The sequence below is a fragment of the Acomys minous genome, assembly GCF_964271855.1.
Source record: "Acomys minous genome assembly, chromosome: 10".
Classification (NCBI taxonomy): Eukaryota; Metazoa; Chordata; class Mammalia; order Rodentia; family Muridae; genus Acomys; species Acomys minous.
The window spans coordinates 42404778-42431167 of NC_140491.1; the positions used below are offsets into that span (position 1 = coordinate 42404778).

The 26390-nt window shown below is 43.8% G+C and overlaps 1 protein-coding gene across 3 annotated transcripts in view; it reads left to right on the forward strand.

Moving 5' to 3' along the window:
* Nucleotides 1–26390, forward strand: part of DDC (dopa decarboxylase) — a 91130-nt gene that overhangs the window by 34002 nt on the left and 30738 nt on the right. For all 3 annotated transcript variants that reach the window (XM_084798335.1, XM_084798336.1, XM_084798337.1), the window contains exons 5-7: nucleotides 1525–1659; nucleotides 2864–3007; nucleotides 22509–22575. In XM_084798335.1, the coding sequence (XP_084654461.1) occupies nucleotides 1525–1659; nucleotides 2864–3007; nucleotides 22509–22575 (346 nt within the window). The remainder of the gene's footprint in view (nucleotides 1–1524; nucleotides 1660–2863; nucleotides 3008–22508; nucleotides 22576–26390) is intronic.

Here is a 26390-nt window from a genome sequence, read left to right on the forward strand (position 1 = left end):
TTACTGTCTTCTCACTCCTGTCTTCTCATTGTCTCTCTCCCCTATGTATCTCATGTCTGCCAGCTATTTTCTCTCTTCCTTCCTTTCTTTGTTTTCTAAATTTATTTTTGTTTGCTTGTTTTGTTGCTGTTGTTCGTTTGGTTGGTTGGTTTTTTATTTTTCGAGACAGGGTTTCTCTGTGTCACTCAGACTGTCCTGGACTTGCTTTGTAGACCAGGCTGGCCTCGAACTCACAGAGATCTGCCTGCCTCTGCCTCCTGAGTGCTGGGATTACAGGCGTGTGTCACCACGCCCGGCCCTTGTTTTTGCTTTTCAAGACAGGGCTTCTCTGCATAGTTCTGGCTGTCCTGGAACTCGATCTGTAGATCAGACTAGCCTTGGACTCATAGAGATCCCCCTGCCTCTGCTTCCCAAATTGTGGGATTAAAGGTGTGCACCACCATACAGGGCTGACAGCTAATTTCTTTCTTTCTGATTTTTTGGGGGGAGCAGTTGTTTGTTTGTTTTTTGTTTTTTGTTCTTAGAAACAGGGTTCCTCTGTGTAGCCTTGACTGTCTTGGACTAGGTTTATAAACCAGACTGGCCTCAAACTCACAGAGATCTGCCTGCCTCTGACGCCTGAGTGCTGAGATTAAAGGCGTGTGCCTACCACGACTGGCTGACTAATTTCTTATTCTCAGGATACAGGTCAGATTGGATTAGGGTCTATCCTAAAGATTTAATTTTTACTTAAAAGCCCCCTCTGTCTTTCCCTCTCTCCTTACTGCTAAATCCTTACTTTCTTCCTTCTTTTCTTATGGGTGTTTTGAGACTCTCTCATACTGTAGCCCTAGCTGGGTTGGTGCCGGTTATATACGCAGGTTGGCCTTGAACTCACAGTTATCCTCCGGCCTCAGCCTCCTTAGTGCTAAGACTGCAAGCACGTACATCATGTAGCATACACCAGGCTTGGCTTTAAAGGTCTTATTTCTCTAAATGTAGGACAGTCTGAGGTGCAGGGGTCTAGGGGTTCAGTGCGTGGATTGCAGGGAACGAGTGAGCACAATTCAGCCTGTTACATTAAGGAGTGGGAGAAACCTTCCAAGTTAACCTCTGTGTGTCAAGGAAAATGCATTCCTATGTTATAAGCAAATACAAATTGTTCTGTTCACATGCATAGGAACACAGAGCAGGGATTGGGCAGGTTGCCCTGGATCAGTCTCTTCCTCTGATGGAAGTGGAGACAGTATGTCCCAGACCAGGCCTAAGGAACCCATGAGAGAACACCTGCAGGGTCTTGTATATGCTACAGGATCAGAATGTCAGCTCACTGGGACATAATATGGATAAAGCAATGTCAAACTAATTACAAGAGCTAAACCAGCCTCTGCAGATGTTAGATGCAAAAAAATAAGTGAATTTTGCAATTTCTGGCTCAACTTTTAAAGGAAACTATGGACACAAATAATATGTCTTCCAACAGTTTAGACTGGGACTCCTTTGCAGCATCTCAGATTTCATTTGGCCTTTTTCTCTCGGATTCAGGGAAGTGCCAGCGAAGCCACCTTGGTGGCCCTACTGGCTGCCCGGACTAAAGTGATCCGCCAGCTGCAGGCAGCCTCCCCAGAGTTAACACAAGCTGCTATCATGGAAAAGCTGGTCGCTTACATGTCGGATCAGGTGAGCGTGTTGGGGTGGGCGTTGGCCCAACACCCACCCCGACCCCCATCCTCCTCCACCCTAGAGTTGAATCCAAGAACAGTTAGTTAGTATCACATCAAATCCAAAAGCTGTTCCCCAGGGATCTTGAGAGGAGAAACTTCGTATTCTATCATGGGAGCTTGATAGATCTAGTCAGAAATAAAATACACATGCTGGGAGCCCCCACAACTGGCTGGTTACCATTTTTTGTAGTGTGGAATTGCACCGTGCCCCTGTGGCCTGCCTTTAAAGCTCCACTGTGGAAAAATTGGAAGTGAGGCTCTAACCTGATGCCAAATCCCAGCTTTGTAAATCATGTACATTCTCAAAGCCTTTTTTTTTGTTGTTTTTTTATTACCAGAAGGGATAAAAGCACCAGGCTTGCTGTGACCACTCAGGCCTGCTTGTGGCTTGAGAGGCCTGGCTTGGAGTTCATTATGATGCTCATAAAATCCTACAGATAGAAGCAAACAGAAACTTGGTAGTTTTAGCTCACTTACTTTATTTACTTGACTTTTTGATCAACTGTTTTTGTTGTGCCTTTTTCTTCATTTTATCTTGTTAGTTGTATGTGTATATATAATATACATTATGCACACACTGTATACAATACAAAACCAAAAAATATTAAAAATATATCATATATACATTTTTTACAATGTGTCTATAATATATATTATATACACTTTTTATTGCTGTTGTTTTGAAACAGGATTTCTATGTGTAGTCCTGCTGTCCTGGAATTCTGTAGACCAAGCTGACCTCAAACTCAAAGATCTGCCTACCTCTGCTTCCCAAGTGCTGGGATTAAAGGTGTGCACCACCACCACCACCACCCCCCCCCCATAGTATTATTTTATTGTATAGCCCTGCTTGTCACCTTTGGTGTGAATATTGCTATATATTTAAATCTACCTGTATTTAAAATCACATAGATGATTAAAAAGTTAATCAGTGTAGAGCCAACACTTCACTCTGGTAGTCTTTGGTTCATTAGGCTGGAAAGCAATATTCCAGCATAGAACCATGCCCAAGAAAGAGATGCTTTCCTGGGAGAGAAGCAATCAACTCTGTCTCCTTTGCGGGACATCTAGAGGCTAGATCAAGTGCTCTGCAGAGCCAGTGCCTCAGCCGTCACGGGAGCACAGCCTCACAGACTCAGTCCTACCCATTCTCCTTGCAGGCACACTCCTCTGTAGAAAGAGCTGGATTAATTGGTGGAATAGAAGTAAAAGCAATCCCTTCGGATGACAACTTTTCCATGAGAGCTTCTGCCCTTCAGGAGGCCCTGGAGAAAGACAAGGCTGCTGGTCTGATTCCATTCTTTGTAAGTTCAAAGCTGGATGGAGATGGCACTGTCGGATCCTCTGAGCCTGGGGTAGAGTTTGAGGTGTGTGTGTGTGTGTGTGTGTGTGTGTGTGTGTGTGTGTGTGTGTGTGCGCGCGCGCGCGCGCCCGAGCGCGCGTTCTAGAGAAAGGTAGTTATTGTGTTCACTTGTTGGAGTGATTTGAATGAGAATGTCCTTCGTAGTGCTAGCCATTTGAACACTTTGTCCCCAGTAGGTGGCGCTATATGGGGGGGGCCTTACATGGTATAGACTTTCACTAGGAGTGAGCTTTGAGGGGGAAAAAAAGAGTCTTGCATCATTTTCAGCTCACTCCTGCCTCACACTTGAGGGTCAAGATATGAGTTCTTGGGCTGGAGAGATAGCTCAGAGTTTAAGAGCATTGTCTGTTCTTCCAAAGGTCCTGAGTTCAATTCCCAGCAAGCACATGGTGGTGGCTCACAACCATCTACAATGAGATCTGGTGCCCTCTTCTGGCATGCAGGCACACATGCAGGCAGAATACTACATAAATAATAAATTAAAAATTTTTTAAATAGATTTATTTATTTATTTAGTATCTATACAGAGTTCTGCCTGCATGTGCACCTGCAGGCCTAAGGAGGGCATCAGATCACATTATAGATGGTTATGAGCCACCATGTGGTTGCTGGGAATTGAACTCACGACTTCTGGAAGAGCAGTCAGTGCTCTTAACCGCTGAGCCATCTCTCCAGCCCAATAAATAAAAATTTAAAAAGAAAAGATGAGTTCTTATGTTGCTGCCCCTACCACCATGCTTATTCTGCTGTCATGCAGTCCCTGCAGTATGGACACTAACTTTCTCCAACTGGAAGCTCAGATAACACTCTACCTTCTTTGGCTTGGTCCTGGTGTTCTATCAAAGCAACAGAGAAGTAACTGAGTTACATGCATACCCACACGTGAGCTCATCGCATTCCAAAGGAAACAGCCCAGGTCAAAATCAGTGGAGTGCAAGAGAAAACAACCCAGCACGAATATAAGAAAGAGGCTTCCAAAGAGGAAGAGGGGATGTGTCAAGGGCAGTAAGGGAACAGGGTGTGAGAGTAACTAGATTGTGTTATATACATGTATAAAATTGCCAAAGAATAAAAGTATATTTGAAAAATAATAACTACAGGCTTTGCTGCCAAGGTTTGTTGCTCTCAGCAGATCCTAAAAAGATTCGTCTGTGGGAGGCTTGTGAGCAAGCAGTGAATTTCCCTCCAAGGTAAAATATCTTACCTAGCCAAATGGCACGCTGGCTCCTTTGTGCCTAGCAATGCGTTCTAGTGGGGGATGCACCTGGAGTCTGGGAATTGTCATGTTTCTGACATAGCCAGAGCAGTATGTTGTGCCTGGGACTAATATGTCATGTTTGAAGCAATCGGAGTGTCATGACTATGGCTCTGTGGGTATGTGTCTGGCTACGTTGTGTTACCAAGGGAGCTTTAGGAATGCTGACTCCAAGCCCTTTTCCTGAATAATTTTGGAAGCATGACTATGGGTGGAACCAGGCATATTTAACAGCAATATTCTATTGTGTGTGCATCTGGGTTTGAGAAAGAGTTTCAGAAGGATCTCTCTCTCTTTTTTTTTTTTTTTTTCTTCCCTTTTGTTCTTCAGTGCTGGGATAGAACCCAGGGCTTATAGGGGTAGCCTTAACCCCTTGTGTAAGTGTGCCTGCATCCAAACCCTTCTACTATTGTTATTTTTTAGTAAACATCTAGGACAATAGCTTTCCATATAGCTTTTAAAAACACCCCCAGGGCCAAGCTATCCCTCCCTCAGCCCCCACTTCATACTATATCCCCATCTCTCTCCCGATGTCATCTCTCCTGCCTCATCATTCTCCACCCACCTTCACACCACGTGGATTCTATGATCTTCTCACTCTTAAGATCTTTATTTCTGCCTCTCCCTCTCTTCAGTCCCTTTCTACTTTCCTGATTTCTGCTCCAAGGTAAGCACACAAATCTAAAGCCTGCTGCTAGGAGCCACATATGAGAGTTAAAATGTGGTGTTAGTCTTTCTAGGTCTGGGTTACCTGACTCCCTTGCCTGCAAATTTTGTTTTTCTTTAAGCAGGAATAAAACTCGACTGTGTGTATAAACCGCATATTCATTATCCATTTGTCAGCTGGTAGACGGCAGATTCTACTTCCCTGCTATTGTGAGTAGAGCAGCAATGAACATGGATGGGAAATTATCTCTGTAGTAGGATAAAGAGAGTCCTTTGGGTATATTCCCTGGAATAGTACAGCTAGGTCACACGGTAGCTCTACTTCTCTTTTTCTTAGGAAAGTTCACACTGATTTCCATGGTGGTTGTACCAGTTTGTACTTCAACCAACAGTGAACAGTGCCCCCACTTTCTCACATCCTCAAAGGCATTTCTTCTCATCTGTGTTCTTGGTCTTGGCCATTGTGACTGGGGTAAGGTGAAATACCAAAGCAGTTTTAATTTGCTTGTCCCTGATGGCTAGGCTACTCTTAGACATTTGTGTTTCTTCATTTGAGAACCCTCTGGTGTTTAGGCAGTTATTAACAGGTTTGTTTGTTTTCCTGATGTTTAGTTTTTAGTTTTTGTTTTTTAGTCCCTTGTATATTCTAGACACTGATCCTCTCTCAGATGCATAGCTGGAAAATATTTTTTTTTTCTCATTCTCTATGCTGCCCTTAAACTTCCACTGTAGCATAAGAATCTTTTTAATTTCATGCTATTCGGCTTATTGACTGTTGGCCTTGTCTCCTGTACAGCTGGGGTCCTAGAGAGAAGGTGGTATCTGAGTCTATGTCCTGAACTGTGCCTTTTGTTATCACATCTAGATGTTTTGGGTACAGCATTGAGGTATTTGATGCATTTAGAATCGATCTTTTTGCAGAGTTCAAAATAAGGATCAAATTTCTAGGTAAGATGACACCTCCAGCCACCTCATTTTTTTTTTTTTTTTTTTTTGGCAAAGATTATAAAGACAAAACCCACCCTAGAGAAAAAAACAACATCTTCAACAAATGGTGTTGGAAACCCTGGAGTTCTCACTTCTTGATGAAGGGCTGCTTGCTGCTAGGAAACGCTCTCTTCCTCCTTAGCAGTATGTGTTTACCTGGGAGCACCCCAAGTCAACAGCTCATGACTGTTGTTCCTTTTAAAGTGTGTTTTTAAACCAACCCACTGTAATAATTGATACACAATTTCTCCATGTAAACACAAACTAGCTACTGCTGATTTTAAATGTTATCTACCATTTTGGTATTTATTTTCTGTTTGGACTACTTTTTTTTTTCTATAGATTTGTGACTTTTTATTATTTATATATTCTCTCACTCTCTTCATTTTTATCTTGTTTTATATATATATATATATATATATATATATATATATATATATATATATCATATCTCCCCACCACCTTTTGTGTGATTATTACTATGTATATAAATCTACAGCCAGATGTGGTGGCGCATGCCTCTGATCCCAGCACTTGGGAAGCAGAGGCAGGTGGATCTCTGTGAGCTCCAGGCCAGCCTGCTCTACAAAAGTGAGTCCAGGACAGCCAGGGCTGCACAGAGAAATGCTATCTCGAAACAAACAAACAAACACTGAAAGGTTTTTGTTCTGAAACCATCTGTTTCCTGTGGTCCCTTCCTTTACTCTCACCTTCTTGTCTCCCATAAGCCTCACAATCTGCTTTGCGTTCTAAGTTTCAGTAATGTCGAGGATGTAAAAGAAATGTGATGATGTAATATGTGAAAAGCTGAGATCAGCATCTTTTCACTCGATTTCATGCCTTTGCGATGCATCCAGGTATCACTCGTTCCTTTTTGCTGCTCTACCACAGATTTGGTGCCCAACTGTGCAGCTCATAACTTGTTCATCCACCACCTACTGAAAAGCACTTGGGTTTCTCCCATTTTCCCTCGACTGCAAATAAAGCATCTGCGAACATTAATGCATAGATATTTGGGTAAAGAAATCGTTCCATTTCTTTGGAACACGTTTTGAAAGAAATTAACAAAATATTTTCTACACTGTCTTGTGAGTCCACTATTTAGCTTGAAATTTTCAGTGCTATGTGCCAGGCGTGGTAGGACATGCCTGTAATCCCAGCACTCAGGAGGCAGAGGCAGCGGATCTCTGTGAGTTCAAGGCCAGCCTGGTCTACAAAGTGAGTCCAGGGCAGCTAAGGCTACACAGAGAAATCCTGTATTGAAAAACAACAACAACAACAAAAAAAAAAAAAGAGAGAGAGAGAAAAGTTCAGAGTTTTGTTGTTGTTGTTGTTGTTGTTTGGGTTTCTTTGTTTCCTCATAAGCATTTGGTGTTGTCATTATTTTTATTTTCTTTCTATGGATAAGAGTGTAATGATTTCTCCTAGAGACATGATAATCAATTCTCTGGTGACTAACAATATTGAATGTCCTTTCATGTGGATATTCATCAGTCATAATTTTTTAGTAAAATAGGAATCATTTCTTTTCTCCATGTTCTAAGTGCTGGATTGATTTTTTAAAGATTTATTTTTTAAGAGAGTATGTATATGTGTCTGTATGGGTGCGTGTATATGTGTTCATGTGTGTACATGAGTGTATAGTGTATGTGTGTGCGTGCAAGCGTGCATGCATGTACACACGTGTGTATGTGTGTGTGTTCGTATGTGTGTGTATGTGTGTATGTGTGGGGTATGTGCAGGTGCCCTCAGAGTTCAGAAGAAGAGGCTGCATTCCTTTGGAGCTGCCGTTAGTCACAGGCAGCTGTGAGGGCTGGTGGTGGGGAGCCCATAATGGGTACTGGGAACTGAAATTGGATCGTCTGCAAAAACAGCGTGTGCTCTTAGCCACCAAGCTATCTTTCCAGCCCTTGAACTGATTTTTAACATTTTTTTTCCTTTTCAGTTATTTATTTATTTACTTCCTTTTTTGGTTTTTCAAGACAGGGTCTCTCTGTGTTAGGCTTGGCTGTCCTGAACTACACAGCGATCTGCCTGCCTCTGCCTCCCGAGTGCTGGGGATTAAAGGCAGAAGGGGACACCAGATCTCATTATAGATGATTGTGAGCCACCATGTGGTTGCTGGGAATTGAACTCAGGACCTCTGGAAGAGCAGACAGTGCTCTTAACCACTGAGCCATCTCTCCAGCCCAACTTTTTCCTTTTTAAATACAATGTTCTTATCAATTCCCTGAGCAATTTGTACTAATGCATTTTGATAATATTCACTTCCAATTTATCTCCCTAATTCATTTCAAATTTCCCCACACCTCCCTACCCACTCCCAAACCTATGCCTTTTTCCCGCCTTTTAAAATAACCCACTGAGTTTACTGTGTTGCCCAGATACTCATGGGTGTGAGAGGACCCACTGGAGCACAGCTGACATACCAGGGCCACACCCTTAAAGAAAACGCACTCTCCCTCCCCAGAAGCCGTCAGTAGAAAGCCTGGGTTGGTTTGTTTTGATTTTTTGTTTATTTGCTTGTTTGTTTTTTAAGTAACAGATTGATTCTGTTAGAGCAGTTTTAAGTTGCTGCTGTCATAGAATACCTAACAAAAATAATTCAAGAAGGAAGAAATTACTCTGGCTCCTGGCTTAAGGAACACAGCCTATCAGATGGCAGCAGGGGCTGCCTAGAGGGTAGTTGGAGTGTGAGGCAGCTGTTCAATCACATCAGCCGTCAAAAAGCAAAGAGCTCAGGCTCGAAGGGAGCTGGCCAAGAACCCATAAGGCCTGCCCCACAGTGCCCCACCTCCCCTAGCCGGGCCCCATGCCCCCAAATGTTCTACAACATTCTAAAGCTGCACCACCACCTGTGCAAGTGTTGAAATGCTTAAGCCTGTGAGGGACATTCCACATTCAAGCCGCAGCACAGGTTCACAGAGGAAAAATAGAACAGAAAGTTTCCATGTTGACCTACGCATTTCCCAAATGTCTCCTCACGGTCTGTGGCTTGTTATGTCCTCTGAACTTGGGCTTTTTTGTCTGTGGTGAGACAGATATCTGATTTCAGTGAAGTACAATTTATCCATTCCTTCCATGGACCAGACCTTTGGCATTATATATAAAAGTTTATTAGCCAGTCCAGTGGGAGGTACCTTTCCCTTCCTGGCATAGCGCGAAGTACTGTTAAAAACAAAGCAAGCAAACAAACAAAACCCAACAACATTAGTGCTAGTGACAAAGTCTTTACATACTGTTTGTGATGTTCATTTTCTGATATATAACCAAACACACAGAAAATGACATGGGTTGACTCCCTAATTCACAGCCTTTGGCTCTCCCTTCTTGACATAACAGAACTGTCAGCCAAGGAGTCAGCTCCCCTTATGCCAGCGCCAGCCATTGAGAATAGTTCACAGACACCCCGAGAAAGCTAAAGACAGGCAGAGTTGATTGCCCCAACTCCTAAAGGTATAGCTTTCAGCCAGAGCTGTTTGAAATCCTTCATGCCAGCCTTTTTGCTATCACAAGCTTCCACAAGAGCTACATAACCTTGCAACCATTCCCACATAAGCCACAAGGAAACCACGCCCATGTTGGCCTAGCAAAGACACTGCTGTGGCCGGTGGTAACTGATCCAAATAGAAGTCTGAATGGTGTGATTGGTGCTCAGAGGCAAGACTGTATTGGTCCAAAATAAATGGCAGTTTCTGCCTAAAAGCCTCTTTTCAGGCAGTACCCAGGGTTCCCAGGCTCACGGAGTGTATCCGCTTGGCTGTACTCTACTGTGCTGCCTTCCCTGGTGTTGCAACCCTGGGCCTAATAAAAGGATTTTCTTCAGTTGGTCTTTTCCTTTTTCCTGGTGAGGCTGAGCAAAAGAAAGAGCAGAGCAGCAGGGATGGGAAGGGCGCAGCGGACAGAATGGCAGCGGCGACAGCTGAGCGGTTGGCAGGCTGGGCTGTGAAAGAGGCAAGGCAGCTGCTGGACAGCTGAGGAAGAGTCACAGGAACGGCTTGAGAGCGGCAGCGAGAGAGGGTGGACAGCTGAGCCCGAAGAACGATAAAAAAGACCATAAGGTGTCAGAAAAAGAAAAACTGCAGGCCCTGGTTGCCAGAGGAATTCCAGAGAGCTGTCAGATCTTTAAGACCAAGGGTCTCAGACGCCCCAGGGCTAGCACGTTAACACTGGCCAGAGTTTGGGGTTCAGGAATTCCAACATCCTTGGCCTACACATGATCTGTGACACTGGTTGCTGTCAAGAGCTGAGAAATCCTTAGACTCCTGCTGCCCACAAACTTCAACCTTAATTACAACCACGGGCTGAAAAATTCCAGCTTTCTAGGCTTACACAAGAGCTATAGCACGTACAGGGCTTAGAGTCCCAATATTAAAGGCATGCATGAAGATTGTAACACGAGAAGGTACCACCTGCTGTTGCTCCCACCTGCTTACTGCCATCACTCACTGCTGCAAAACACCAAGGGAAACAAAAGCGCCCAGTACTTGAAGGTTGTCTCCTTGGCTACACATTATTTCTGTATAAACAGAACAAAAGGACTCCAGCCAACTGACTCAACACCATGACCAGATAGATTTTCTTCAGGGTTACATTCTGGGAGCTTTGTAGTTTTCTGCATTATACTTAAATCTATAATCTATTTTCAGCTGATTTTGTGAAAAGGACTGAAATGTGTTTAGGGCTCTCTCGGAGGGCGTGCGCATGCGTGTGTTGTGATGGGCCATTGTTCCAGAGTCGGCTGTGGAAAGACAACACTTCCTCCATTAAACAACCTCTCCTCCTTTGTCAAAGCTTGGCTTAGATGTGTAGACCTATTTCTAGTCCGCTGGTCTGGCTTTTTCTTTCTTTTTCTAAGACCGACCACACTGTCTTGGTTATTGCAGGTTTACAGTAAGTTGGCTAAGTTTAAAATCAGTTCTGTTTCCCTTTAGGTTTCTTGCCTCTTGATCATAAACTTTAATTGTTAATAAATATCTGCCATGAGACTCATGGCTATTATCAAGTGGAGGAAGTTTTACATAATCTGAATTTGCTAAAAGGTCATATATAATGATATGATTTTTTTTCTTTTTGTTTTGTTTTGTTTTGTTTTGTTTTTCAAGACAGAATTTCTCTGTGTAGCCTTGGCTGTCTTGGACTCACTTTTGTAGACCAGGCTGGCCTCGAACTTATAGTGATCCCCCTGCCTCTGCCTCTGGAGTGCTGGAATTAAAGGTGTGTGCCACTACCCCCGGCTGATTTCTTTTCTTTTTCCAGATGATATTTATTTATTTATTTATTTATGCAGTAAAGCACACTCGGTTGTGGTATATAATTAATTCTTTTTTTTTTCCTGTTGGATTCATTTTGCTAATATTTTACTAAAGATTCTTACATCTATATTTATAACAGATACTTGGCTACCATATCCTTTCCTGAAGTTCCTGTCTACTTTGGGTATTATGGTGACATTAGTATCATAGATGAGCTATGTATTTCTTGTTTCTTTCTGAAACGTTCAGTGGCATAACGGAGAACCCCAGTTGGGCATGGCGCTTACTGACCACTGACACAATTTCAATAGATGCACCTTTACTGAGATTACTTATTTATCTTTATGTGAGACTCTCTCAAAAAAAAAAATCTATGCATTCCATTTGGGTCTTTAAATTTGTAGACATTAAGCCCATGATATTTCTGATTATTCCTTTAATGTCAATGAGATCAGAATCCATAATATTTTGTGTTATCTTTTCAGTGCCTATGAGATCAACAGTGGTGGTTCCAGTATTGATTGTGATGTTAATAATTTGTGTCTTTGCTGTTTTGTCTTAGATAATCTGGATAGAGGTCTATCACATTTATTTATCTTTTCAAAGAATCAACTTTTTACAATTCTCCATTTCGTTGATTTATTGATATTTCTTTTTATTTTCTGCGGTTTTTTTTTTTTACTAGTTTTCTAAAGTGATCACTTAGGTTATAGATTAGACTTGCCTCCTACTCTAATTATGCATTCAATGCTATAAATCTCTTTCTAAGCACTTCTACTGTCCCGATAAATTATCTTGAGATGTAGTGTCATTTTCTATGATTTGAAGTACTTTTTAGTATTTCTTGGAAATTTCCCTTTGACATTTAGAAATGCATTTTATGATTATTCGGAGATTGGGGTATAATCTAGCTATCTTTTAGTTACTGATTTCTAGTTAAATTCCACTGTAATTTAAGAATTTATCTTGTATCGTGTCTATTCTTTCAAATTTATTGAGACTCATTTTATGGCCCTGAATATGGCTTGTGTTAGTCAGTGCTTCCTGTAAACATGCAAAGAAGATGCATTCTGTGATCGTTATGTGTAGGATTTTACAGATTTTATTAGACCCAATAATTAATGATACATCTCAATTCAAGAATGTCTTTGTCAAATTTCTGTCTCTTGGCCGTCTCCTTCCCTGGTAGAAGAGTGTTAAGAATCTTTAACTCTGAGAGTTAGTTCATCTCTTTCTACAGCTTTATCAGTCTTTAACTTGTATATTTTGATGAAGGATGCATGTCAGTAACGGCTGCTCTTTTCTTGCAGAACTGACCCCCTCAGTATTAGGAAAAGTTATTTTCTGTTGCTATGTTGTCCCTGCTGTTCTCTCTGTGAATTTTTAGCGTTGCTTCAATTTGGGTAAAACACACATAGTAGAAAGTACAGTACTCACTTTCAAATGTGTGGTTCAGTGCTTGTTTATTAGCTCATTAGACCTGACGTTTCTGTTGTGTGTCACTGCCACACCGTCACAAGTCTGAAACGTCTGAGGTTACACCACTGTATACCAGGGGCCATCTGGGTGTGTGTTATGAAATATGAGCTTTCAGAATAATCATTGCTATTGTTTTACTCTACAAGCTAAACTTACAATTTTTGTTTGCAATTCTGTGCATGTACTTACTAAACTAATGCATGTTCAAATGATTAGTTCATGTGGAATTATTACACTTGCCAATGCATAAAACTCCTCTTCTCTCACGAGATTGAAATGTTGTACCTATTAAATAGTAATTTTTCTTCGGTCAAGCCCCTGGAAATCTCTCTCACATTCTATGTGCCTGTGAACTCCACTGATTCAGGTACCACTTTTCATGAACGATACTTTTCACTTAGCATAAGATCTTCAGCACTTTTCCATGTTGTAACATATACCAAGAGTTTGGTTTTTTTTCTTTCTTTCTTTTTTGTCTGTGTGTGGTATACATGTGTACATGTGCATGCATGTATGTATTATATACATGCAGTAGTATGTGCACATATCCTTGTGTGCGTACATGCTCATAATAGCTGTCAATGTTGCCTATCTTCCTCAATTGCTCTCCATCTTTTTGAGATAGGATCTCTTGCTGATTGAAGCTAGGTTGCCTCACCAATGAGCTCCTGGGATCCCTCTGTTTTCACCTCCTCCCCAAGCACTGAGATTTCAGTCACATGCTGTCTCGCCCAGTTTTTTATTTGGATGCTGAGGATCAAACTCATGCTAGCATGGCAGATATTTTACCCACTGGGCAATTTCCTTGGCCCTTCTATTCTTCCTACAGCTGGTTGATATGAAGAACCTTGCTTCTTTACTTGCTAATTTCTTTCTGTATGATGTGTAATATGCCCAGACCTAGTGATCTTTCTGTTGCTGTGATAAGCACTGACCAAGTGCAACTAGCACAGGAAAGGGTTTATTTAACTTATACAACACAATCATAGTCCATCGGGAAAGGAAGTCAAGGGCGGGGCTGGAGAGATGACTCAGTGGTTATGAGCACAGGTTGCAGGGGCTGGTGGTGGTGCACGCCTTCAATCCTAACACCTGGGAGGCAGAGACAGGCGGAGCTCTATGAGTTGGAGGCCAGCCTGGTCTACAGCGTGAATTCCAGGATAGCCAGGGCTACACAGAGAAACCTTGTCTCAAAAAACGCTAAAAAAAAAAAAAGGGGGGGGGTTGGTGCTGGATAAATGGATCAGTGGTTAAGAACACTGACTGCTCTTCCAGAGGACGGGGGTTCAAGTCCCAGCACCCACATGGCAGCTCACAACGGCCTGTAACTTCAAGATCTGAAACTCTCACACACACATACATGAAGGCAAACCACAAGTGCACATTAAATAAAAATAAATTATAGCAGGGCATGGTGGCTCACGCCTTTAATCCCAGCACTCGGGAGGCAGAGGCAGGCGGATCGTTGTGAGTTCAAGGCCAGCCTGGTGTACAAAGGCAGTCCAGGACAGCCAAGGCTACACAAAGAAACTGTGCCTCAAAAAAATAAAATAAAATAAAACATATATATATATTATAAAACAAACAAACAGACAAAGAATACAGGTTTCTTTTCCTGAGGACGCAGTTCAATTCCTAGTACCCACTTCAGGCAGATCACAGGAAATCAGACACTTCTTATGATCTCTGATACACACATATCCGCATATCTATGTATAATTGAATATTAAAAGTCTTCAAATATGGCTCTGTGCCTATGAAGGAAAGTCAGGGTAGAAACTCAAGTCAGAAACCCGGAGGCAGGGACTGGAGCAGAGGTCACGGAATGATCCGCCTTACTGGCTTGCTCTCATGACTTGCTCGATTTTCTTATACAATCCAGACCATCTGCCCAGAGGTAAGATTTCCCACAGTGAGCTTGGCCCTCTCACATCACACATTAATCAAGAAAATGCCCCCACAGAATTGCTTACAGGCCAATTTGATGGAAGCATTTTCTCAATTGAGGTTCCCTATTCCCATAGGACTCTAGCTTGTGTCAAGTTGACAAAAAACTAACCAGCACACTCTCAAATTTCCTGCATTGCTGTGCTCAGTTTAATTTTTTTTGTAATGAAATGTTTACATTCAATATATACATTGGGCTTGTGGAAAATGTACAGAAATGAGAGGTTTATGCATATAGTTGTATCTCGCTATCCACAGGATATTGTTTCCAGGATGCCTGGGGATGCTCAAGTGCCTTATATGAAAGCCCACTGTATTTGCATATAACCTTGGTACCTTCCTACATATTTTAAGTGTTTCTGCTGTCTTGAGCAATGTCTACATATCATTTCATTTTATTAATGGATTCAGCACATGGTACTCCATGCCCAGCAGATTAAAGTATTTCTTTTGGAACCTTCTGAAATTTTTTCCTTATATTTAAATTTTTTTACTTCCGCTTCCCCCTCACTCATCTCCCAAATCCTCCCAGCTCCCCACCCTTCCAGTGCCACACATTCTTTTACTCTCTCTCTCTTAAGAAAACAAATAGGTAAATAAAAAAGACAAATAAGAATAAGATGAGCTGAACTGACAGACAAAAGAAGGAAAGAGGATCAAAGAAAGATCACAAGAAATGAGAAAGAGAGAGACTCAGACCACACACACACACACACTCACAGACACACACTCACACACACACACAGACACACACAGAGAGAGAGAGACAGAGACAGAGAGAGAGACAGAGAGAGAGAGAGAGACTCAGACCACACACACACACACTCACACACACACAGAGAGAGAAAGAGAGAGAGAGACTCAGACCACACACACACACTCACACACACACACAGACACACACAGACACACACAGAGAGACTCAGACCACACACACACCTTAAATACAGAAGCCATAATATGCAAGCAAAAGGCCAGTAAGGTTAAAAAAAAAAAAAAGCAATATGAGAAAAAAGAAGAAGAAGAAAAAAAAAACCCTAAAAATACTTTTGAGTTAATTTTGTGTTGACCATCTCCTGCCGGGCACGGGTATATACCCAGAGAGACTCCCTTGGACAAATTAGTTTTTCCTTTGCAAGCAGTTAGTAATTGCCCAGGGATGGGAGTTACTTCCCCACCTCAGTTCTGGGACCCTGTCTGGTTTGGACCTGTGCAGGCCCTGTGCAAGCTGCCAGGGTCTCCGTCAGTTCATATGTATATCAGTCCTGCTGTCCCTGTTGTTTTGGTATCATTCGTTTCCAACCCCCCACCCCACCCCACCCCATCCCCCACCCCCACCCCACCCCACACCTCACCCCACACCCCACCCCACCCCACCCTCACCCCACCCCAAGCCCACCCCCAGCCCACCCCCAGCCCCCGCTCTTACAGTCTTTTTGTCTTCCCTTCCATATTGCTCCCTGAGCCCTGAGGGGAGAGGTTTGATGAATAGCCCCCTTTTAGGACTGAGTGTTCCAAAGTCTCTCACTCTCTTCACACTGTCCAATTGTGGGCCCGGGCATTAGTTCCCATCCACTGCAGGAGGAAGCTTCTCTGACGATGGCTGAGCAAGACAGGGATCTATGAGTACAGCAGAATGTCATTAGGAGCCATTTTATTACTGTGTTTCTATAGCAGAACAGTAGTATTTGGTTTTCCCCTAGGTCCATGGCCTATTTAGTTTCAGATTCTTCGCCACCCACGCAGTCTGAAGCGTGGGTTCTGTCTTGTGGAGTGTGATTTTTTTTTCCCCCTAGTATTTTGATTTGAGGTTGTTGGAGCCCAACCTCAAATCAAACCTCACATACAGAGGGTCAACTGTATTCATGTGCTCAATTGAAGAAACCAGCTGAAGAGAAACACTGGGACTCGAGTGAACACTGCACAGTCCTTTGAAATAAAGTCGTGTTTTATTTTTCTTTCAGGCAGAGAGAGAGAGAGAGAGAGAGAGAGAGAGAGAGAGAGAGAGAGAGAGAGAAACACTATTGCATTTTTTTCAAATTGTGTTTTAAAGACACAAACCATAAAAAAAAAATATTAGAGAATATTGTTGCTGTTTTGCAGACCGAAGCCACAGACATCACCAGTCCTATGCATTGGCACAAAGGGAAGTGTCGCAGTTCATTCGTGCATTCATATTTTTAACAGCAGATGCCTGTATCTCAGTATACTTTGTACCAACTCTGAGGATATCTGACCAGCCTCAGTCTAATTCCTCTTGGAAAGGCTTCTTGTGGCAAAGATACAGATATGCCTAGTCTTTGCACCATTTCATGATAGCTACATATACAGACAAGAGTAGAAGATGCAATCAGCTTTGGAGAGGATCAATAATGCCTGTTGCTAAGCAACAGAATAGCAACTATATCCTAGAGGCTGGACAGGCAGGGACTTGTGGTGCATTGCATTTTTTTTTTTTTTTTTTTTGTTAAGGGAATGAGGGCTGATAACATCCATCAATGTGGGGGGGAAAAACACTGGTATTTGAGACAGTGCAAATGGTTTGTTATTTCAAAGTGCAGCTTGGGGCTATTCAACTGGGATACACCCTTCTGCCCCAGATGGGAAAGGGGTAGTAGCTGGTCTTAGTTCCCGAATGCTCCTTAGTGGTCATAAGTATTTGGATGTGTTCATATGGCCACATGCACCCGCCTGGAATGTGAAGGGGTGAAGCCTTCAGGATATGCTAAGAATTGCAGACCCCTCGAGCTGGAGAGCTATTACTGAGAATAAGAGGCGTACATCTCAGAGTTTGACCAAGAAAGCTGACTCTGTCTTGAGTCCAATAATAAAGTTTCTGTCTTTCTATTTTCTCCATGATAGTTTGCTTCTCCAATAAGCCAATTTAATAACATCGGCAAAGGGCAATGCCTGCCAGGCATGTACGTGAGGAGAAAGGGCTGGTGTGGTAGGGACAGCAGGGGAGGAGGTCACAGGCTCTGTCACTAGCAGGAAGGCCGCAGGCTCTCAAGATAGAGGCTTGCTCTGGCTCCTGCCCCCTCCTGCTGCACAAATGTGATTAGGGCTCTGCAGAGCACACTGAAATCAGGTTAGCTCACTGAGTGATGCTGAGCCGGGGTAATCAGAGCCTGGAGCAGAGCAGGTGCTAGCTTTAATATGGCTTCTGAGAATTAGGACAGGCTGGCTTGTAGCTCCGTGGCACGTGGAGCCATTAGAACACTGTCCATGCAGCCTGCCCCCTGTCCCCCCCCCCCCACTGCCCCTTGCTTCACCATCTGAGGTCCTACTGTCTCCCCACAACACCTCTGCAGCCAGAAAGGACTAGGGCCTATGGCAAGCACTCAGGACTGCTGTCCTCCAGAGGTGTAGCCATTGGTGTCTCGGTTCAGCTGTCCCTGCCCATGTGCTTTTGGATAATTACTTACTCTGCCACCTTTCTTAAGTCGAGTACGAAGCAGGGAGTGTGAGCCTCTCTAGCTAGGGTCATTGCGATGAGTTACCCAGGAAGCAGTTAGCAACCAGCCTTGCAACAACAAAGTGTTAAAGCCAGCCACTCATCTTTATTCTCTATCAAGGCTCCTTGCCGAACACAGCAGAATGTTACTGTTTGTGCACAGTTGTTTCAAGCTCATTATAAAGAAATCAATAATTGTCTGGAAATTTAAGAATGAACATTTATGTTCGGCCGCAAGCTCATCTCAGGCGATAAGCAGTAATCATATTTGACAGAAACCATTCTCCATAGTCCGTGGCACCCAGCGATAGATAAAAGCTGTTTTTAACAAGCAAATGTTTAACATGTATGAATTTAACAGCAGAAATTATTGTTCCTGGGCCAATTAGTGTTTAGATGAGAAAATGAGGAGACGCTGAAGCAATTGCTGCACTGCAGACATGTCATTTCTAAGAGACACAAAACTGAGAAAATCGTGCAGTATTAATGTCTCGAATCAATCTGTCTTTACTGAAATGGTGTAATTTTACCCCAAGTAACATAGACAAAGCATTTTAAGAGTCTTATGATGAAGCAGCCCGTTAGCCAGGTACCTAAAGCAAAGCATTTTTATATTCAGTTAAATGTCAAGATGAAATTACAGATATCAGAGAAAAAAATCACTGAGGCCCTGAGGCCCACTGCGTGACTCATCTTGTGCAAATGAGGCAAGTGTGGAGAATGTTGAATGCGTCAAGTAAAGAAACCGGGTTGAGATTCAGAGGAGTCTGAAGCTCCAGAAAAGCCTGGAAGCAGGGAACCTGGAACGACCACTAGTTCCTTTCGCACTGGGCAAGGCCTGTGTCTACTATGTTACCTTGTGAGTGAGAAAGATGGAGGCCAGCAAGCAACCCAGCAGTGTGTCTCCCAAGGTAGTGCAAGTGAGCTTCAGACCTAGGGATTTTATCCCACCTCACCCCACCACCACACACACAGTTGGTTTTTGTTTTTTTGAGACGGGCTCTTCTTTTTTGAGAATATATTGCGCCCTGGAAATCAAAGCCAGGCCATCAGGCTGATGGCAAGAAGCTTTACCTGCTGAGCCAACTTGCATGCCCTAAGATGATCTTTCTGCATAGTCCAAACTGACCTCAAATCTGAGGTCCTGCTGCCTCCACTGCTAAAAGCTAGAACAGCAGCCCTCCTGTAAACCCCCTGCCCTGCCACCAGTATTCCTGACCCTCAGTGTCTGCTTTTCTAATGCTCAGACATCCTTGAACAAAGATGTCCCAAGAAGGCCTACCGAATAAAAAGACAAATCCACCATTCTTCTGCCTCTGAGGATCTTGCTTCAGGGTGCTGTCTCCCTGTCATACTCGCCTTTGGAGCAACCAGGTACCAAATAATTATAGGCAGTCTGAGCATCTAAAATTAGTCAAAGGAGCCTGTTTGCCTGCCTTGCCTGTAATGTCCCATGAGCACCAAGAGAAAGGCTCCTGCTTACAGGCCTGTGCTCATATACAACAGTCCTAGAGCTTCTGCATATGGTGCCCCTCATGGTGTGTACCCCTTGGCATGACATGGTCCTCTTCTTGGGACCTATGAATAGGATCACAAGCTGTGTTCAGTGGGTACCTCCATGAGCTACTGAGTCACCACACCTGCATAATCACAAAGCCTGTATTTACATTTTGCCTCTGCTGGGCCTAAGGACAGTCCTGTGAGCAGAAGACCTTTGTGGATATAGGTGGTATTGCACAGAACTGTCAGAGCCCTGCCAGCACCTGCTTGGCCATCATCTCCTACAAATGGGTCCCTGGTAAAAAGCACTATGTATGACAAACAGTGCCAAGTACCTCCACCAACCCAGGCTTCTATGTGAGCAGCAGGGCCCAGGCAGCCAGGTGAGACACCCACAGATGCCAGGTTCTGGCAAGAGGGCTATAATCTCACTTCGGGGTGAGTTTGGCTTTCAGGGAAAATATAGGTGGTCATCTGTGAAATGGAGCCAGAATGGCCCTTGGGGACATGCCTGAGTTTCTGACCTGCCCAACCTAACACTTGGGACCTGTAGCGTAGTTAACATTCTTGGAGGAGGGCTGGGGAGGACTTGACACAAGGGTCAAGACATTGATCAAAGAATGTTGGGTGACACAATTTCTGGGGAGACTTGAACAATCATGCATCCTTTGACATTCGACATACGCTTGACACAAGAGTGTATGAAATTACATGTTTCTATCAAGCCCGAGGAGAAAGTTCATGACCTCAACTGCACGATCTCTGTGAATCAGACTGGTCCTGGGCTGTCATAAACAGGGTGTTTGTTTGTTTTTTCCTAATCACCTGGAGAGTATCAGTTCAGCAAATACATTGCAGCATCAATTCCACGTCCAGCAAAGTACAAATTCCCATCAATATAAAGACTTGATTTCTAGAACATTGTGGGTCTGGGGGAAGCAACTGTCATGTGAGTGGACAGCATGGGTAAGAGCATCGTAAGGCACCAAGGATTTCCCACCTCATGACCCACAATACTCTATGCTTTCAAAGCCTGCCTTTCAGTATCATTGCCAGCACCAGTGGAACTTTCTCATAGACCTTTTAAAGACTGAAGCAAAGCTTTGGTAGGAGTGTCATTCTGGATAATTAGATTCACAGAGTAAGGGCACTGAGGCATGCTCTTGAACAATGTCCTGGTGTGGCTTGACTGGCCCTAGCTATATCTCTACAAGAGCCACTCTACACACACACACACACACACACACACACACACACACACACACACACTCCATCAAACTTGGGGGAAAATGTCTAAATTCTTTATTCTATGGAAACTATGTTCTCTCTCCAACAGATGGACCTGATGAAGTAGCATTATAGGAATAATATTCATGAGACTAAATTCCGTTTTCTCTACCCAAGGCACAATTCTCTGAAAATCTTTTGTAGGTCAAATATGGGTGATCATTCATGAAAGCCAACACTTCCTAGTCTTACACTCAGAGTTCAGAGTTGTGTGTATTTGTAGTGTGTGTGTGTGTATGTGTGTGATGTGCTTGTGGTATATGTTCACATGTATATGTTTACATGTACATCCATATATATGTATGTAGAAGACAGGAAGACATGGTGTCTGTATTGTGATATTTACCATAGTTTAAAAAAGAAAATCTCTCTCTCTCTCTCTCTCTCTCTCTCTCTCTCTCTCTCTCTCTCTCTCTCTCTCTCTCTCTCTCTCTCACACACACACACACACACACACAGCCAGATGTGGTGGCACACACCTTTAATCCTAGGACTAAGGAGGCAGATGCAGGCAGATCTCTTTGAGTTCGAGGTGAGCCTAGTCTACAGAGTGAATCCAGGAGAGCCAAGGCTACACAGTGTCTTGTAAAACACAAAATCAAAACAAAAAACCAAAAAACCAAAACCCACACACATTATATATATATATATATATATATATATATATATATATATATATATATATCATATACTCTCTCTATATATGCTTTATATAGAGTAATATATGTGTGTGTGTATATATATATATATATATATATATATATATATAGAGAGAGAGAGAGAGAGAGAGAGAGAGGGAGAGAGAGAGAGGGAGAGAGCGCACGTGCACGCACGCATGCACACCATATGTATGCCTGGTGGCATGGAGGTTAGAAGGGATCACTGAATCCTCTGAAACTGGAGTTGTGTACAATTGTGAGCAACCATGAGGGTTCTGGAAACCAGATCTGTGGGTCTTTTATTAGAGCAGCAATTTCTCTTAACTGTTGAGCCATCTCTCCAGCCCCTGCATCACTCTCTTAGGCGGGGTCTCTCACTGAATCTGAAGTTCATTCTTTGGCTAAGCCAATTGACCAGGAAGTCCCCAGCACCCCCACTGCCTGCCCCTCCAATCCTGGGGTTACAAGCATGTGAAGCCATGCCTAGGCCTTATGTAGGAGCTGGGGATTTGAACTCAGGTTCTTTTGCTTTCACAGAAAGCATTTTTACTCCCTGAGCCATCTCCTCAGCCCACAGTTCAGACTTCCATTCATAGGTTTGTGCTCTTTATCTGCTATGATACTTTTGTTTGTTTTTTCAAGACAGCGTTTCTCTGTGTAGCCTTGACTGTCCTCGACTCGCTTTGTAGACCAGGCTGGGCTGGAACTAACAGCGATCTGCCTGCCTCTGCCTCCCGAGTGCTGGGATTACAGGCATGAGCCACCATGCCCGGCCCTCGGCTATGATACTTTAACCAAAAGATTAAACACCCATTCGTGGGTTTCTATCTCCTTGTAAATATTTACTGGCATTGTACCTGGGCTAGCCAGTGGCAACCACTTTTGAAGACAGGCTGGGTTACAACAATGGCAGCACAGGGGATAAAATGGTGTTTGTTTTTTTCCCCTTCTAGGTGGTTGTTACACTGGGAACCACATCTTGCTGCTCTTTTGACAATCTCCTAGAAGTGGGCCCCATTTGTAAGTATCTGGCTCAGTTTTCTTTTTGAACAGTATTCTTGCCAACCTTTCATTTTGAGTGGTGTTCATCATCATTAATTCTAATCGTTTGCAGCTGGGTGTAGCAGGGCATGCCTTTAATCTCAGCACTTGGGAGGCAGAGGCAGGCGGATTGCTGTGAATTTGAGGCCAGCCTGGTCTACAAAGTGAGTCCAGGACAGCCAAGGCTACACAGAGAAACCCTGTCTCGAAAAAACAAAAACAAACAAACAAACAAAATCTAATCATTTGCAAGCCTTCTCTCATGCTTACAATAATGTAAATTCATTGGCTTAAATTCCACAAACTTAGAGTATGATCTAATTAAACAATGGCTAAACTTAACAACACCAACATACTTTTTGAAAGGCAAAGTGTCCAAGCACTTCATGCTAATATAGTATTTAGGATACAGTGACAATATTAAGGAAACTAAGCTCTTCAACATTTGGAGCAATTAGCCCCACATGAAGGTCCTGTGTGTGCATGACATACACTCGGCATAGTTGGTACTTGAATCCAGTCTTTTGTCACCCTGTCTTTAAAGTATTTTTAAAGCCAGGTGGTGGAGGAGGGCAGAAGCAGGCAGATCTCTATGAGTTTGAGGCCAGCCTGGTCTAAAGAATGATACCAGGACAGCGAGGGCTATAAGGCTACACACAAAGAAACCCTGTCTTGAAAAACTAAAAACTTTTTTTAAAGAAAAAAAATTATTGTTAGCCAGAAAATATTGGCACATGCTTTATACCAGCACCTGGGAGGCAGAGGCAAGCCAATCTCTGAGTTTAAGGCTAGCCTGGTCTACAGAGTAAGTTCCAGGACAGACAGAGATACAGAGAAACCATGTCTCAAAAAAAAAAAAAAAAAGAAAGAAAGAAAGAAAAAAGAAAGGAAGGAAGGGAGGAAGGGAGGTAGGAAAGAAGGAAGGAAGGAAAAAATAGAGCCTGGTGTGGTGACGCACACCTGTGATCCCAGCACCTGAGAGGCAGAGGCAGGTGGATCTCTGTGAGTTTGAGGCTAACCTGGTCTACAAAGAGAGTCCTGGATAGCCACAGCAGGGCTATTACACAGAGAAATGCCATCTCGAAACCCCCCCCCCCAAAAAAAGAAAGGAAGAAGGAAGGAAGAAAGGAAGGAAGGAAGGAGGAATGAAAGAAAAAACAAAAGAAGTTTTGATTTGCTGTGTGACGTTTTCATTAAGGATTAAAAACTAGTTAGGATGGCATACACTAAATCCTAGGTGTGTCCAGGCATACTCCACAGTGCTTTCCTGATGACCACCTCATGGAAAGATGAATTTCTCAGACTTGCCCATTACTAAGCAGCACATAGCTGCTAGTATTGATTTAGCAAGTCAATACTTTTTTTTTTTTTTTTTTTTTTTGGTTTTTCGAGACAGTTTCTCTGTGTACCCTTGGCTGTCCTAGACTCCCTTTGTAGACCAGGCTGGCCTTGAACTCACATCAGTCTGCCTGTCTCTGCCTCCCCAGTGCTGGAATTAAAGGCGGGTGCTACCACGCCCAGCTGTAAATCAATACGTTCAAGCTAAATTTCTCCAAAGACTACTCCTTTCAGATCATTTCCTGGCCTTATGAGCACCTCTTTCCTCCTTTGATCAGAACATTTTGTCTTTCTCACTGAGACTAGAATTTTTGTGTTCGTTGCAAAATGAATTCATGCCTGCGTTTCTGAAGTTTCACCTTTAATGCGAGCTCTGGGAACTCAGCAGGCCTTGGAACTGTTTCTAAGGCACCACGGATATATCAGCCCATGAAACTCACTCACCCTTCTCTGTCCCTCAGGGATGCGAAGGCTCGGGTGGAGCTGCCCCTAGCAAACTTTCTGACCTCAGTCCTTTGACTTGTGCCAGACATCACGCCACCTGCGTGGCATTTGGCTTCATTGTCACTCTGCGTGGGCCAAGCGCGGTTTCCCACCTCTCCTAAACCCTGATTTGCTTGTGGTCTCTTCCCAGGAAGAGTTCTTCTCCCCTGGGTCATTGTTCCCTGGCTAGAGGGGGAAACAATGGTAAAGGCAGCGCTGCAGGCACGCTGGTGTGTGTGTAAGGGGTGGAGTGGAGTCGGGAGGGGGACTGGCCATGACCTTAAGCAGCAGAGAAGCTTATAGCTTACAGCTGTGTGTCTTAAATTCTGACCTTCATTTTCCCCTATCTGAAAATTGGAAAGAAAAACGGTTCTCATAATGGTAAAACAGTATTTCCTTCACAGTGCAGCTCAGGGGAGTTCACGCGGACAATGGGCTGTAGGAAAGGCATGTACTGCTTGTAGTACATGCTTGTCCTGCCAGGACCGTGAGGCTAATCAAGTGTGAGAAGTGGAGTGGACACAGCCTTGCCATTCACTCCGGATTTGGCCCCACCTGTTAGGAGCTATGGCACAGCTGTGATTATTACTGGCTGAATTCAGCCCCCCACACAGCAGGCTGAGAACACACTGAACTAGCTGGCCATCCCCAGCTATGGCTGTACTGTGGGCCTTGTTAGCTGCAGACCTTCATAAGCTCAGCCAAGCAAGACGAAGTCCTCTGACTCAGATGTCAGGCCAAGGACTGAATGTTCTGGCCAACAGCCGGCTGATGTCATTCCCCAGGGCTATCGGATTTAAAGCACTGAAGTCTTCTGCCAGATAGAGCCGACATGGCTGCTATCCCTGAACTCAATCTGGCTCCCCACAGGAGCAGGAAGATGACAACCAGCAGGTGGCCCCTGCCATTAATGCCCAGGGCGCTGGATGGTTAGAGCTTTGGCTGCCCTGCTGTCCTGGAGCTCCCTCTGTCAGGCAGTTCTGGTGCTGTGGGCAGAACCTGAACTGGGCTTTGCTGTTGGGGTTCAAGCCCAAAGATTGCTCTTGGGACAATGTTGGGTGGTACTGACAGGCCAACATCAACCCCTTTCACACAATGACCAGTGTTCATACTTGAAGGCATTATTATTAACCTGTGATAGTATCTTAGAGTTAAGCCTTTGTAACCCACTGTCTCTACACTGGTGGCTTCTATTTAGCTATTGTCAATTAGCACGCCTCATTGCTGAGTAATGTGCTCTGAGCTGGCCTTATCCTATTGATTAAAATGATCTCTTTTCTTTACTCACCATCACTCGTCTTCCAGGTCCTGCTTCAGGAAACTTGGGTTCCGTTTAGTGTCTTTGAAAATGGTGCAGCAGAGAGGATGGTGACATTAGTCCACCTGGACGGACCAGTTGCCATGTTGGCAGTTTTTTAAGGAGAGGATTAGTTATAGCCAATGGGTAGATGGCAGCCTTAGGTACCCACGTGGGGACATGGAGGAAGGGGTCTGGCTGAGCAAGGTAGGCTGTCACAGGGAGTAGGGAGGGGAGGAATGTAGCCTGCCTTAGCTTCATCCTGGGGCCCAGAGGGCCTGTAAGATGGTTGTGCTACCAAGGCCTGGCTTCTGGATGATGGGATGGCCACTCAGAAAATAGGTTGGAGGAGGAGGAGGAGGAGGAGGCCAATGGCAGCAGATGCGAATGGTGGTGTGTCCTCAGTGCTAGTATGCTTGGCTCTTGTGTGTTCATGCTGTAATCACATAATTCCTACATGTGTACATGTGCAAGAGAGCCTGTATGTTGGGGCTGGTGTTACCCAAGCATGTAAGATGCAGAGCACAGGGGAATTCTCAACACCATGTCCCACCCCCACAGGACCAAGAGAAGTTGATATGCTTCTAGGGCGCGTTTGTGAGTTATCTTTTGTTGGAGTTTGGGGCTAATCCAAGTTGAAGAGGATAGTGTCCATAAGGCAGTCCTTAGGCTATAG